Source organism: Solanum tuberosum, unplaced genomic scaffold (genome assembly GCF_000226075.1).
Source record: "Solanum tuberosum cultivar DM 1-3 516 R44 unplaced genomic scaffold, SolTub_3.0 scf00390, whole genome shotgun sequence".
Classification (NCBI taxonomy): domain Eukaryota; kingdom Viridiplantae; phylum Streptophyta; class Magnoliopsida; order Solanales; family Solanaceae; genus Solanum; species Solanum tuberosum.
In genome coordinates this window covers 112,797-125,468 of record NW_006239313.1, presented here as the reverse complement: position 1 = coordinate 125,468, position 12,672 = coordinate 112,797, and the positions used below count along the sequence as shown (strand labels likewise).

General features: G+C 41.8%; 2 protein-coding genes across 2 annotated transcripts; both read left to right on the top strand.

Annotated features, from left to right (window-relative positions):
- The first annotated feature begins 5,094 nt into the window (after positions 1-5,094).
- On the top strand, positions 5,095-6,513 carry LOC107057854 (uncharacterized). The gene has a single exon (XM_015302915.1). It carries the CDS (start codon positions 5,095-5,097, stop codon positions 6,511-6,513), a length of 1,419 nt encoding a protein of 472 aa, XP_015158401.1.
- A 1,468-nt stretch (positions 6,514-7,981) lies between these two features.
- On the top strand, positions 7,982-8,521 carry LOC107057853 (uncharacterized). Its single transcript, XM_015302914.1, has one exon. It carries the CDS (start codon positions 7,982-7,984, stop codon positions 8,519-8,521), a length of 540 nt encoding a protein of 179 aa, XP_015158400.1.
- Positions 8,522-12,672: the final 4,151 nt, after the last annotated feature.

Below are 12,672 nucleotides of genomic sequence, written 5' to 3'. Positions count from 1 at the left end.
GCAATTTCCAGTGACCAAGTTTGAAGACCACGGAGGGCTTCACGGACCGTGAATCCCTTGACGGGTCGTGGTAGTGGCCGTGAAAAGGCCCGACAAGTCAGTCCTAGTTCGATTAGGACTCATTTTTAACATTCTATTTTGAATTACTTTAGGTCATTTTTGGAAGATTATTCATTATCTGACGTTTTACGAAGACGGACATATTTTTTACGCTTGGCTTTTGATTTTGGATTTCGATTTGAATCTCAATTTGAAGCTCGGATTTGGATTATCAGACTATCGAAGTGACTGTTGCATTGTGAATTATTTTCGTAAGTCGTTCTTAACATGTTTTCATTCCTAAATACTGATTGTTTACGTGAAAGCGTGAGTGTCTAAATACCACGACTGAGGTTGTGGGATCCATGACGAAATTCTAGTTACGATTCCGTATAACGAGTAAAGGGAAATCCATGTTTACAATCTGTAGTTTCTAGCTTTCAACCTCATTATAATCTAGTGAGTGCACGCATTAGATGAGCATGTATCTAGTAGTTGTTCGAGAGAAAACTACCAGTTAGGAAAAAGCTGAACTACATTAACAACTTGGTGTTAAAGCTTGAGTTCGAGAGAAAAGAATTTTAACACCATATCATTGTAAGCGAGGGTCAACGTTAGTAACACTCTAGGGTCGAGAGAACATGAGTGATAATTATCTGACTAGGCTGAGAAGTGTCAGATGAATTTAACTCGCAATGATTCTGGAAACATTGAATTGCCTGGCACTCAATTACGAAAGAATACTAGAAGTATCGTTATGGTGAACACAATCATGGTTTCTCTTAATTAACTAAATCAACCTTACAACGAAATAGTCTGTTAGTCGTTAATCTGTAATTTGACTACAAGTTTGGGTACTTACAACATTTCAACCAAACCCAATTAACTTTCCGTTGTTGTTTATTTAGGAGATAATAACAACATTCGAATAAATGCGACACTGAAACCTTATATGTAAAGAAATTCTCTATGGGATCGACCTCAACTCTAATTGAGTTCTATAAATTGGCATCAGCCGTTTATATTTCTTATTCGAAGTGTAAGTTTGGACGTATCAATATTCTAAGGTGACTGGTGCGATTCAGGGAATTTTTTGAGGTGTTTTTATGTCTTTTTCTTTATTTTTATATTTTTTGGACATTTACCAATTAAATTTTTTTATATTTTTCGGGCAGTCACGAAAAATGTAAAATTTTGATATTGATGTGCTGCGAAATCGTGGCACATTTGATGCTTAATAACTATCAACTAATACTGGAATTAAGGGAAATTTTGGATTATTTGATGGGTTTGTTAAATGTGTAGGCAAAATTTGGGTTGTATAGAAAAGAAGAAAAAGAAGCAGAACTGATGTTGACCAAGTGAAGTTCACAGCCAACTTCACGGACCGTTAACTTCATTACGGTCCGTGGGTGAGCTCGTGAAAGTGAGGCAGTGTTGGGCTTTGAGAAGATGAAGAGCAGGAATAACAAGTGAAGACCACATACCACTTCACGGGCCGTGGTCCTCTCCACGGTCCATCGTGCTTGTCGTGGTGCAGTTTCCAGTGAAGGCATTGAAGAGTGGAAGAAAGTTGAAACCCAAGTGAAGACCACGGACCACTTCACGGGCCGTGGTCTTCACTACGGACCGTCGTGCTTGACGTGGTGCATTTTCCAGTGATCAACTTTGAAGGGCAATTTTTGGGAAGTTCCAAGGGAAGTTCATGGAAGGCTTCACGGTCCGTGAAGCCCTCTACGAGCCGTAGAAGTGGCCGTAGAGCCACCCGACATTTCAGTCCTAGTTCGACTAGGACTCATTTTAAACATTCTATTTTGAATTAGTTTAGGTCATTTTGGGAACATTATTCATTATCTTACGTTTGACGACTAAGAACACATTATTACTCTTAGCTTTCGATTTTTTGATTTTTGATTATTGTTATCAGTTGGAAATTCGGATTCAGACTATCATATTATCAAAGTGATTGTTGATTTTCTAATTATTTTTGTAAGTCTTTCTCAATATGTTTTCATCCCTAAATACTAATTATTTATGTGAGAGTATGAGTGTCTAAATACCACGACTGGGGTTGTGGGATCTATGAAGATATTCTAGTTGCGATTCCGTAAAATGAGTAAAAGGCAGTCTGTGTTTATAACCTGTAGTTTTTAGCTTTCAATATCATTTTAGTCTAGTGAGTGCACGCATTAGACGAGCCTGTATCTGGTATTTGTTCGAGATAGAAATACCAGTTAGGAAAAAGTTGAATTAAATTATGAAATTGGAGTTAAAACTTGAGTTTGAGAGAAAATATCTTTAACACCATATCATTTCAAGTGAGGTTCAATGTTAGCAAGACTCTAAGGTCGAGAGAACATGAGTGATCATTATCTGATTAGGTTGAGAAGCGTTAGATCAATTTAACTCGCAAGGATTCTGTAAACATTGATTTGCCTGACACTCAAATTACGGGAGAACACTAGAACTAATGTTATTGTCAACACAATCCTAGTTTCTCTAATTTAATTGAATCAATCTTACAACGAAATAGTTTGTTAGTCTTGAGCCTGGATTTTGACTACAAGTTTTGGTAATTATAACAATTCAGCCATACCCAATTTACTTTCCATTGTTATTTGTCTAGAAGATAATAACAACATTTGAATAAACGCGACAGTGAAACCTTATCTATAAAGAAATTCTCTTTGGGATCGACCTCAACTCTAGTTGAGTTCTGTAAATTGACTTCGATCGTTTACACTTCTTATTTGAAGTGTAAGTTTGGATGTATCAAATTTTGGCGCCGCTGCCAGGGAATTTCAATTCATGAGTGTTTTACTAGCTTTTATTTGATTTGTAGTTATATTTCCTAATTTTACGTTTTGTTCTGTGTTTGTGTCTCTTTCAGGTGAGTGCTACTGTGTATGCCAAGTACCATGAGTAAAGGAGCTTAATTGATTCCTTACGACTCACAACTCCAAAAGACTCTTAGAAAAATGGTGAATGCACAAGAACCTGAGGCGCAGAGACAATGGTTGGGACTAGAAGCTGAAGCCGCTGCAAGAGGTGTTCAGCAGAACGGTGATAACAACCAACCTAGGGTGGTAGATAGGAATAGAGCAGTGGATGGATTGATCCCTCCCCAGCGCCAACCAATACCTCTAAGGGGTAGAGCTCAGCATCCAGCGCACATGATGTATGATGAAGATGATGCAGATTTGGATGTAGCTGGAGCCACTGGAGCGATAATATTACCTGTGCTACCTCTAGGTGTTAAGTTCACAATCACCAACACTATGATTCAGTTGTGGAACCTGAAAGGTATGTTTAGGGGTGCAGCTGGTGATGATGCAAATCAGCACCTAATGAATTTCGTGGCAATTTATAAGTCACAAAAAATTCCTGGATTCAACCAAACAACAATGAGGTTGAGGCTGTTCCCACTGTCCCTTACTGGAGAGGCAACAAATTGGCTGAATGAGATGCTAGACGACTCCATCCGAACTTAGACTGAGTTGAAGGAAGCTGGAACGATTCTTCCCAGAATAAAAAAAGTTGCATATGAAGGACGAGATTAGTATACACAAGCAACTACCATGAGAGGCAATGCATGATACTTGGTGGAGGTTCAGCCAAAAGCTGAAGAAATGCCCCAACCATGATCTTACTGAAAGGCATCTGAAACAGGCTTTTTATAGGTCTCTGAATTATGTTACTAAACCTGTTGTTGATGCAGTTTGTGGAGGCTCATTTATGAGGAAGTCATATTCGAAGAGCATGCAGTTGTTGGATGAGGTATCAAAGAATAACAAGGCATGGTACACAAAAGATGCGGAGGTAGGAGAGCTTGGGTATACATTTGAGCTTTCAGCTGAACAGAGGAAGAGAGAAGAAGAAAGGGACCAAGACATGGCACATATGAGGACTCAAATAGGTCACAAAGCATATTGTTGCCAAGTCTGAAAAGGCAAATGTTATGGGACAGCAAAACAGGTATGATGATCAGGATATTGACCTTATTGAGGAAGCTAACTACTTGGGAAACCAAGGAGGTTTCCGAAATTATAACTCTGGAAATCAGGGTTACAATTCCGAAAATGCAGGTCGGAACTATGCTAGGGATGGTCAGTATGATAGGCCAACAAATAGAGATCAGGGAAACTGGTAGAACAAAGATGGGTATAGGAATGATCGCAGTGGTGTTTATGTGCCCCCAGGCAATAGAAACTGAGCAAGTGGTAGTTCCAGCAGATCTAAGCTGGAAGATATGATGGCTAAAGTACTCCAGAAGGTTGAATCAACTGATGCAGGGGTAAAAGAAATTAGAGGTGATTTCTCGAGCATGCGTCAGTTGGTTGACTCTCACACCACCTCCATTAAACAAATTGAGCAGCAGTTGAGGCAACTCTCAGCCTATTGAATCAGAGGAAGAATGGGTCACTACCAAGTGACACCATTCAAAATCCTAAGAAGGACGGATACTGCATGGCCATTGCCACCAGGAGTGGTAAAGTTCTTACTGACCCTATTTCTGCAGGTACAAAAAATGAACAGGTCTTGCCAGCTTGAGATGAGGATGAAACTATACGGGTAGATGACTTGGAAGATGTTCAACCTAAAGCACAACCTGCGAGAGGAAAAGAGAAAGGAGTCGAGAAAAACCTGTCTTTACAGCAGATTATCAAACCACCTCCTCTTTTCCCTCAAAGGCTCAAAAATAAAGCTGAAGATGGGAAGTTTACAAAGTTTATCACCATGCTGAAACAACTTTCAGTAAACATACTACTAGTGGAATCCCTGGAGCAGATGCCAAGATATGCCAAGCTAATGAAAGGCTTGGTTACCAAGAAAAGAGCTGTAAATCTTGATTTTTCTAACGATGTTCATCATTGCAGCGCCATTGCTACCAGATCTGTGGTTCAGAAGAAGGAAGATCCAGGTGCAATCACGATCCCATGAACCATTGGGTAAATTAGCTTTGCAAAAGCTTTATGTGATCTAGTAGCTAGCATCAACTTGATGACATTAGCCATTTACAAGAAGTTGGGATTGGGAGTACCAAAACCTACAACAATGAGGTTGATGATGGCTGATAGGTCAGTAAAGAGACCAGTGGGAGTCCTATGTGATGTACTGGTAAAGGTGGACACCTTCATCTTTCTAGCTGATTTCGTTATCTTGGATTGCGAAGTGGACTTTGAGGTTCCCATCATCTTGGGGAGACCATTCTTGGCTACAAGAAGAGCCTTGGTTGATGTTGAGAGAGGAGAGCTGAAGTTCAGACTCAACAAGGATGAGGTAAAGTTCAATATTTTCAGGTCAATGAAGCAACCCAATGATATGAATGTGGTATCTGCCATAGAAGTGGTTGCTGATGAAGACATGAGGGTACCCATAGAAGAGAGGATGGTTGTTGAAACCTTAGCAGCAATGCTGATGAACTTTGATGCTGATTTCTGGTCTGACTACATAGAGACCGTTAATGCCTTGCAGGGTATGGGAGCACACTCGTATGCTCCAAAGAAATTGGGCCTGGACTTGAAAAACAGGCCAAGTCCTCCAGCAAAACCATCCATCCAAGAGCGTGCACCGGTGCTGGAACTGAAACAATTACCCAATCACCACATGTATGTATTTTTGGGTACTAACAACACTTTACCTGTGATCTTGGCTGCAGATGTAAATGAAGAGCAGGTGCAGGAAGTGATCAAGGTGTTGAGAAGGTACAAAAGAGCCATTGGGTGGACCATTGCTGATATAATTGGAATACCTCCAGGTATATGCACCAACAAGATTCAGCTTGAGGAGGACTGCAGCCTAAGCATTGAACACCAGCGGAGGCTAAACCCACCTATGCAAGAGGTGGTTAAGAAAGAAATAATAAAGTGGTTAGATGTTGGGGTGGTCTATCCCATTTCTGACAATCACTGGGTCAGTCCAGTGCAATGTGTACCTAAAAAAGGCGGTATGACTATGGTGGCAAATGCCAAAAATGAGTTAATCCCGCAGAGACCAGTCACTGGATGGCGAGTGTGTATGGACTACAAGAAGCTGAACAAGCTGACTTTGAGGGATCATTTGCCCATGCCTTTCATGGACCAGATGTTTGATAGGTTGGCAGGTAAATGGTGGTACTGTTTCTTATATGGATATTCTGGCTACAACCAGATATCAATTGCTCCTGAAGATCAAGAAAAGACCACATTCACATGTCCTTATGGAACTTTTGCGTTTAAGTGCATGCCGTTTGGACTATGTAATGCACCAGCAACATTCCAAAGGTGTATGATGTCCATCTTCTCAGACATGGTTGAGGACACTCTAGAAGTATTTATGGAAGATTTCTCTGTAGTAAGCAATACTTTTGATTACTGTTTGTTGAATTTTAGCAGGGCTTTACATATATGTGAGGAGGCCAACCTAGTGCTGAATTGGGAGAAGTGTCATTTCATGGTAAAGGAAGGCATAGTCCTGGGACACAAAGTATCATAGAAGGGGATAGAGGTTGATAAGGCCAAGATTGAGGTGATTGAAAAGTTACCTCCGCCAATCTGTGTGAAGGGTGTTAGAAGCTTTCTAGGCCATGCCGGGTTCTATAGGCGTTTCATCAAGAACTTCTCCAAAATTGCACACCCCATGTGCAAGCTTTTTGGAGAAGGAGATAAAAATTGTCTTTGATGAGGTATGTCTCAAAGCTTTTGCGTGCCTAAAGAAAAAGTTGATTTCAGCACCAGTGATCATTGGCCCAGACTGGGCAGAGCCATTTGAGGTAATGTGTGATGTTGTGGGACTGCATTAGGAGTTGCGTTGGGGCAGAAGCGCAACAAGATGTTCCATTCGATTTACTATGCTAGTAAGTCGCTAATTAGGGAACAACAAAACTACACAGTCACTGAGCAGGAACTATTGGTTGTGGTGTATGCGTTTAAGAAGTTCAGAGCTTACCTGCTGGGCACTAAGGTGATAGTTCATATAGACCATGCTGCCCTGAGATACCTCATGGAAAAGAAAGATGCCAAGCCTAGGCTGATCTGATGGGTGCTACTTCTCTAAAAGTTTGACTTTGAAGTGAAGGACCGGAGAGGCTGTGAGAACCAGGTAGTTGATCACCTGTCTAGGTTGGAGGCTGCAAAGAAGGAAGAGCTTGAGCTTGAAATAGATTATACATTCCTAGATGAGCAAGTATTAGCTGCAACTTTTGACCTTATTCCTTGGTTCGCTGATTATGCTAATTTTCTGGTTACTAATTTGATGCTTGAGGGGCTGACATATCAGCAAAGGAAAAGGTTCCTGCATGATGTGGGCAAATACTTTTGGGATGAACCGTATCTGTACAAGGTGTGTGCTGACAACATAATTAGGCGATGTGTTTCGAAAGCTGAAATGTTGCACATTCTGGAGGCTTGTCACTAATCTCCAGTTGGTGGTCATCATGGAGGTGCTCGAATAGCCCACAAGATACTTCAGTGTGGGTATTACTGGCCCACTATTCATCAAGATGGAGTGGACATAGTAAGGAGCTGTGATGTTTTCCAGCGGCAAGGAGCCATCTCTCGGCGCCATGAGTTACCCATGACACCTATTCTGGAGGTGGAATTGTTTGATGTGTGGGGCATCAATTTCATGGGCCCATTCGTGAGTTCTTATGGGCAGAAGTATATATTGGTTGCAGTGGACTTTGTGTCCAAATGGGTTGAGGCCGTTGATTTTCCTGAGAATGATGGCAAGAGTGTTGATGGTTGCCTGAAAAAGAACATCTTCTAAAGGTTTGGAACACACAGAGCCATTATCAGTGATGGTGGTTCTCACTTCTGCAACAAGGTGTTCAGTAAGCTTCTGACCAAGTATGGGGTAAAACAACACAAGGTTGCAACACCTTATCACCTGCAGACCAGTGGACAAGTAGAGGTTTCCAACAGGGAGATTAAAAGCAATCTTAGCAAAGACAGTTAATGCCAACATGACAGATTGGGCAAGGAAGCTAGATGATGCTCTATGGGCATATCAGACCACTTTTAAGATGCCTAATGGTATGTCTCCATATCAATTGGTGTTTGGAAAGGCCTGTCATTTGCCGGTTGAGCTTGAGCATAGAGCACTCTGGGCGTTGAAGAAGCTAAACCTCAGTTGGAGCGAAACTACAAACTTGAGGTTGGATCAAATCAATGAGATAGATGAGTTCCGTCTGAGAGCCTATGAGAGGTCTGCACTTTATAAGAAGAGAATGAAGTTATATCATGACAAACACATTGAAAAAAGAAGCTTCACTCCCGGTGACTTGGTGTTACTCTTCAACTCCAGACTTCGTCTGTTTCCAGGAAAGCTGAGGTCTAAATGGTCTGGACCTTTTAAGGTCACACAAGTGTTTCAATCTAGTGCTATTGAGCTGGAAAATGATAAAGACGAGAGGTTCAAAGCTAATGGCCAGCGAATCAAGGCATACTTGGGTGTTGTTGAGGATGTGAAGATTGTAGAGGGATGCAAACTTGATGAAGTCTGAGTAATCAAGTAACTTGCATCGCGCCGCGACGTTAAATTGTGCGCTGCTTGGGAGGCAATCCAAGATGTAATTGTACTAGGTACAATGGGTCCCAGAAGAAAGAATGCAACAAAATCTCCCACCCCCCCACACTGCTTCTCAATCAGAGGGTCATAATGACTTCGACGCTAGTGGTTCTGAGGTGCAAATAAATGTTACACCTGAAGATCACTCGCCTTGGGCTACTAGATCACTGACCAAAACAACTATCCTCCAGGACACTCCTCCTCAGTCTGAAGAGGGAGGTGGTAGTTTTGATAACGGGGAGGACTCGGGAAGTCAATCTGCTCCTGCTGGTAGCCAATTTACTAATAACTCGGGGGGCAGTGCAGAGTCTGCAAGCAGTTCTCATGACGATACAAACACCTCTCCACCTGTGGCACATACAGAAGTTGAAACTGAAGTACGAGACAAAGAAACTACTATAGAGGATGATGAAGAGATCACCAATGATGATACCATGGTGATGTATGTGACTGCTCATGAACCTAATCCTGCACTGAGACCACAGTTGATTGCTTGTTACTGTTCCATGTGGACTGTGAACTGGTCCAAAGAATTTTTCAACAGTGGGATTGTGAACAAGGCTGGCGGCTTCAAGAATCGAGCAATCATGCCTGAGACTAGGGTGGTAGTAGTTGATATCAAAGCATTCCTGGACATCTATCGGATATTTCAGCTCCATCAGTTCGACTGGATGGACAATGCACTTGGAAAATACTCTAGCCACCTGGCCAAAGAATTGTATTCCTCATATGCAGCTACATTGATGAATTTTGATGCGGATACAGAGACCATGAAACGTGGATAGAAAGACATGGCTATTACCTGGGGTCCACTCAACTCAATCATAGTTAGGGGAAAATCAATAGATATTTCTGAGGCTTCGATTAACAGAATGTTTTACGGCCCGGAATACTCTGCACTAGCTTCAGTTGGCCTTTTCGAGGGCAAACATCATCAGGTCACCAGTGATGCTACGATGGAAGATTAGAATTCTTGAGAAAGGGTTTTACGCTGGATTGTGAAGCAGATTGCCATAGATGGGGAGTATGCATTTTGGATCACCACAACTGCAACACTCATTACTAAAGCTTCGCTATCTTTTCCAGTCAAGGTTTGGTGGGCTGTCGTCTGAGCGCAATTGCGACCTACAGCTAATGATAACACTTTGTCACATTCCCTGGCCTCGTTGATAGCATGTCTTATGGTTGGTTACCCGATCAATGCGGGAAAGATAATAGCGATCGAGATGAGAGACATAGCGCTAAATGAGAGAGCCACAATTCTTTTTCCCTGTGTGATAGGGAAATTATGTTGAGGAGCGAACATTCCTCCGAACAGCCTGGTTGACAGATGGGGTGAGGCATTCAGACTCATCCAGGTTTCTAAAATCAAGGATGTCGCGAACCATCTCTTTGGCACGCAGTTTATCGTTGTGGGTACTTTAGATGTTGTTCCACCTGTCCCAATTGACATCCCACATGCAGATAGAGGTCTAGAACAGGGAGAGTCATCACAGCCTTCCACAGAGGCACCACCACCTCCAGCTTCAGCCTCCCAGGCTCAATGTACCTTTGTCACTATCCCTATGCTTTTTCTTGAGAAATTGGTTGCAGATCAGCGCCAGACCAGGACATTAGTAGACCAGATTGTGCTTCGGATGCCTCAATTGATAGAGATGAAGGTGTTAGCTACAAAAAAAGAGATCAAAGATGAGGTGCGGAAAGTGTTGGTTGTCTTAAAAGATAGATTGGATGGTTTAGAGAACCCTGTCCAACATCGATTCCAGGTTGTCGGGTTAGTTGATACTGAAGAGTTCAAATCACAGTTGGCCGAGATGAGAACTCAGATTGCTAAACTGGCTAAAAAGCCAATACAGGTACCCACTCCGATATTGCCCGAATCTTTAATGCAAATGCTAAATCAGGTACCCTCCACTCAATCAATTGATGATCTTTGGGGAGAACCCCCCACGAGTAAGTCCGGCAAGAGAAAACACAAAGCTGGAGAACTTGATGAGGAGACCCCTACTGACCCAGCTAGAGAGGCAAGAAAAGAGAGTTTGTAGAACATCAAAGAGGGAAGCTCGGGAAAAGGAAGCCCTTGAACAGCAACAACGAGATACAGCCTTAGTTGGAGCTTCTAGTAGTGGAGCACTTGCTCCGACTAGTGAGGACCAAACTGATCATATCCCAAGTTCTGAGAGTGCACCCATTGATAAGGGTGCCAATGCTGATCCGACGACTGGCGCCTAGAGCACCGTAGGTATGACCCCTCCTCATAGCCTGTGTGTTTTATGTTTTGTATCGACTTTGAGGGAAAAGTTCTTTTTATTTGGGGAGGGGTGGTGAGCAACCTGCCATAGCTGTTAGAAAAATGGAGGTTGTCTCTGTGTATTACTGTTTTGGGTGTTTTGTGTGTTGAGCTGTGTAGCAGCTAGTCTTTGAAAAATGAGGACCTAAATCTGAGTTTGACTGTTAGGATCTTTAGATGACATCTTAGATACTGATATGTTGAACATGGCTAATCTGACCAATTACGTGGTGAACCAAGAAACTGAAAAAAAATGCAATCATGTGTAGTGAGTGTGTAAGTTTTGATTGAAGTCTAACACTAGGAGCAGAAACTAGAACTTGCCTAAGTAGTCTTGCTTGAATCTAAGAATAACCGGATAGAAAAGGATCAGTAGGCCATTTTTGTTAAACCAGTAAAAAGCCAAAAATAAAAGAACCAAATGAAAAGCTTATCACTTGAACCCAATTTGAGCCTTAAATCAATCTTTGTTCCAATTTGAGCCTTAAATCAGTCTTTGTTCTTACCCAACATATATCATATCCTTTGTTCTCTGAAGGTACATTATCACAACTCAGGCCAAAAGCCTAAGTTGAGGGTGATTGCAATCCGAACAGAAAGAAAAAAGGAAAAAGAAGGTTCAACCAGTGAGCTAAGTGCTTATCAAAATTGCATATATATATATATATATAAAAGAACAGAAAAAGAAGAAAAGAAAAAAAAATAGCTATTGGGTCGGGCTGAAATAAAGAAAAAGAGGGAATCACTCAGAAAAGAGTATGTGAAAATGAAACTTTGGAAAACCAAGGGATTAGTCACTCACGAAACCAAATATTCATTCCCTATTCCCGAGCCTATGTTACAAGCCAATAAAGTCCTACAGCGATCCTATTCCGGGTGTTTGAAAGATAAAGCATAGAAATCAAGGGCAAGCCTATTAGATTCAGAGGGACTTCTTTGGTGTGAGGACACAGTGGGTTGCATTTGAAAGTAGATTGTGAGAGCTGATAATTCGCAGGTATAAGCATGATTGACTGTGAGTAATGAGATGTCATGTATTGATCCTTACATGTTAGATTCAGAGGTCTGGGGTACAAATTGTACTTGAAATAGTTGATGCGTAGTGTCATAAATCTGGAAATGAATTGAGGGCTGATTGTATTTGTTTTTCTCATCACTTGAGGACAAGTAATGGTTCTAAGTTGAGGGTGTTGATGTGCCGCAAAATCGTGGCACATTTTATGCTTAATAACTATGAACTAATACTGGAATTAAGTGAAATTTTGGATTATTTGATGGGTTTGTTAAATGTGTAGGCAGAATCTGGGTTGTATAGAAAAGTAGAAAAAGAAGCAGAACTAATGTTGACCAAGTGAAGTTCACGGCCAACTTCACAGACCATTAACTTCATTACGGTTTGTGGGTGAGCTCGTGAAAGTGAGGTAGTGCTAGGCCTTGAGAAGATGAAGAGCAGGAATAACAAGTGAAGACCACAGAGTACTTCACGGGTCGTGGTACTCTCCACGGTCCGTCGTGGTTGTCGTGGTGCAGTTTCCAATGAAAGAAGCATTGAAGAGTGGAAGAAAGTTGAAACCCAAGTGAAGACCACAGACCACTTCACGGGCCGTGGTCCTCTCCACGGTCCGTCGTGCTTGTCGTGGTGCAACTTCCAGTGAAAGCATTAAAGAGTGGAAGAAAGTTGAAACGCAAGTGAAGACCACAGACCACTTCACGGGCCGTGGTCCTCACTACGGACCGTCGTGCTTGACGTGGTGCATTTTCCAGTGATCAAGTTTGAAGGGCAATTTTTGGGAAGT

Excerpts from the sequence above, each read along its gene's own strand:
- LOC107057853 (XM_015302914.1), top strand. The coding sequence starts at position 7,982 with ATGACAGATTGGGCAAGGAAGCTAGATGATGCTCTATGGGCATATCAG.
- LOC107057854 (XM_015302915.1), top strand. The coding sequence starts at position 5,095 with ATGAGGTTGATGATGGCTGATAGGTCAGTAAAGAGACCAGTGGGAGTC.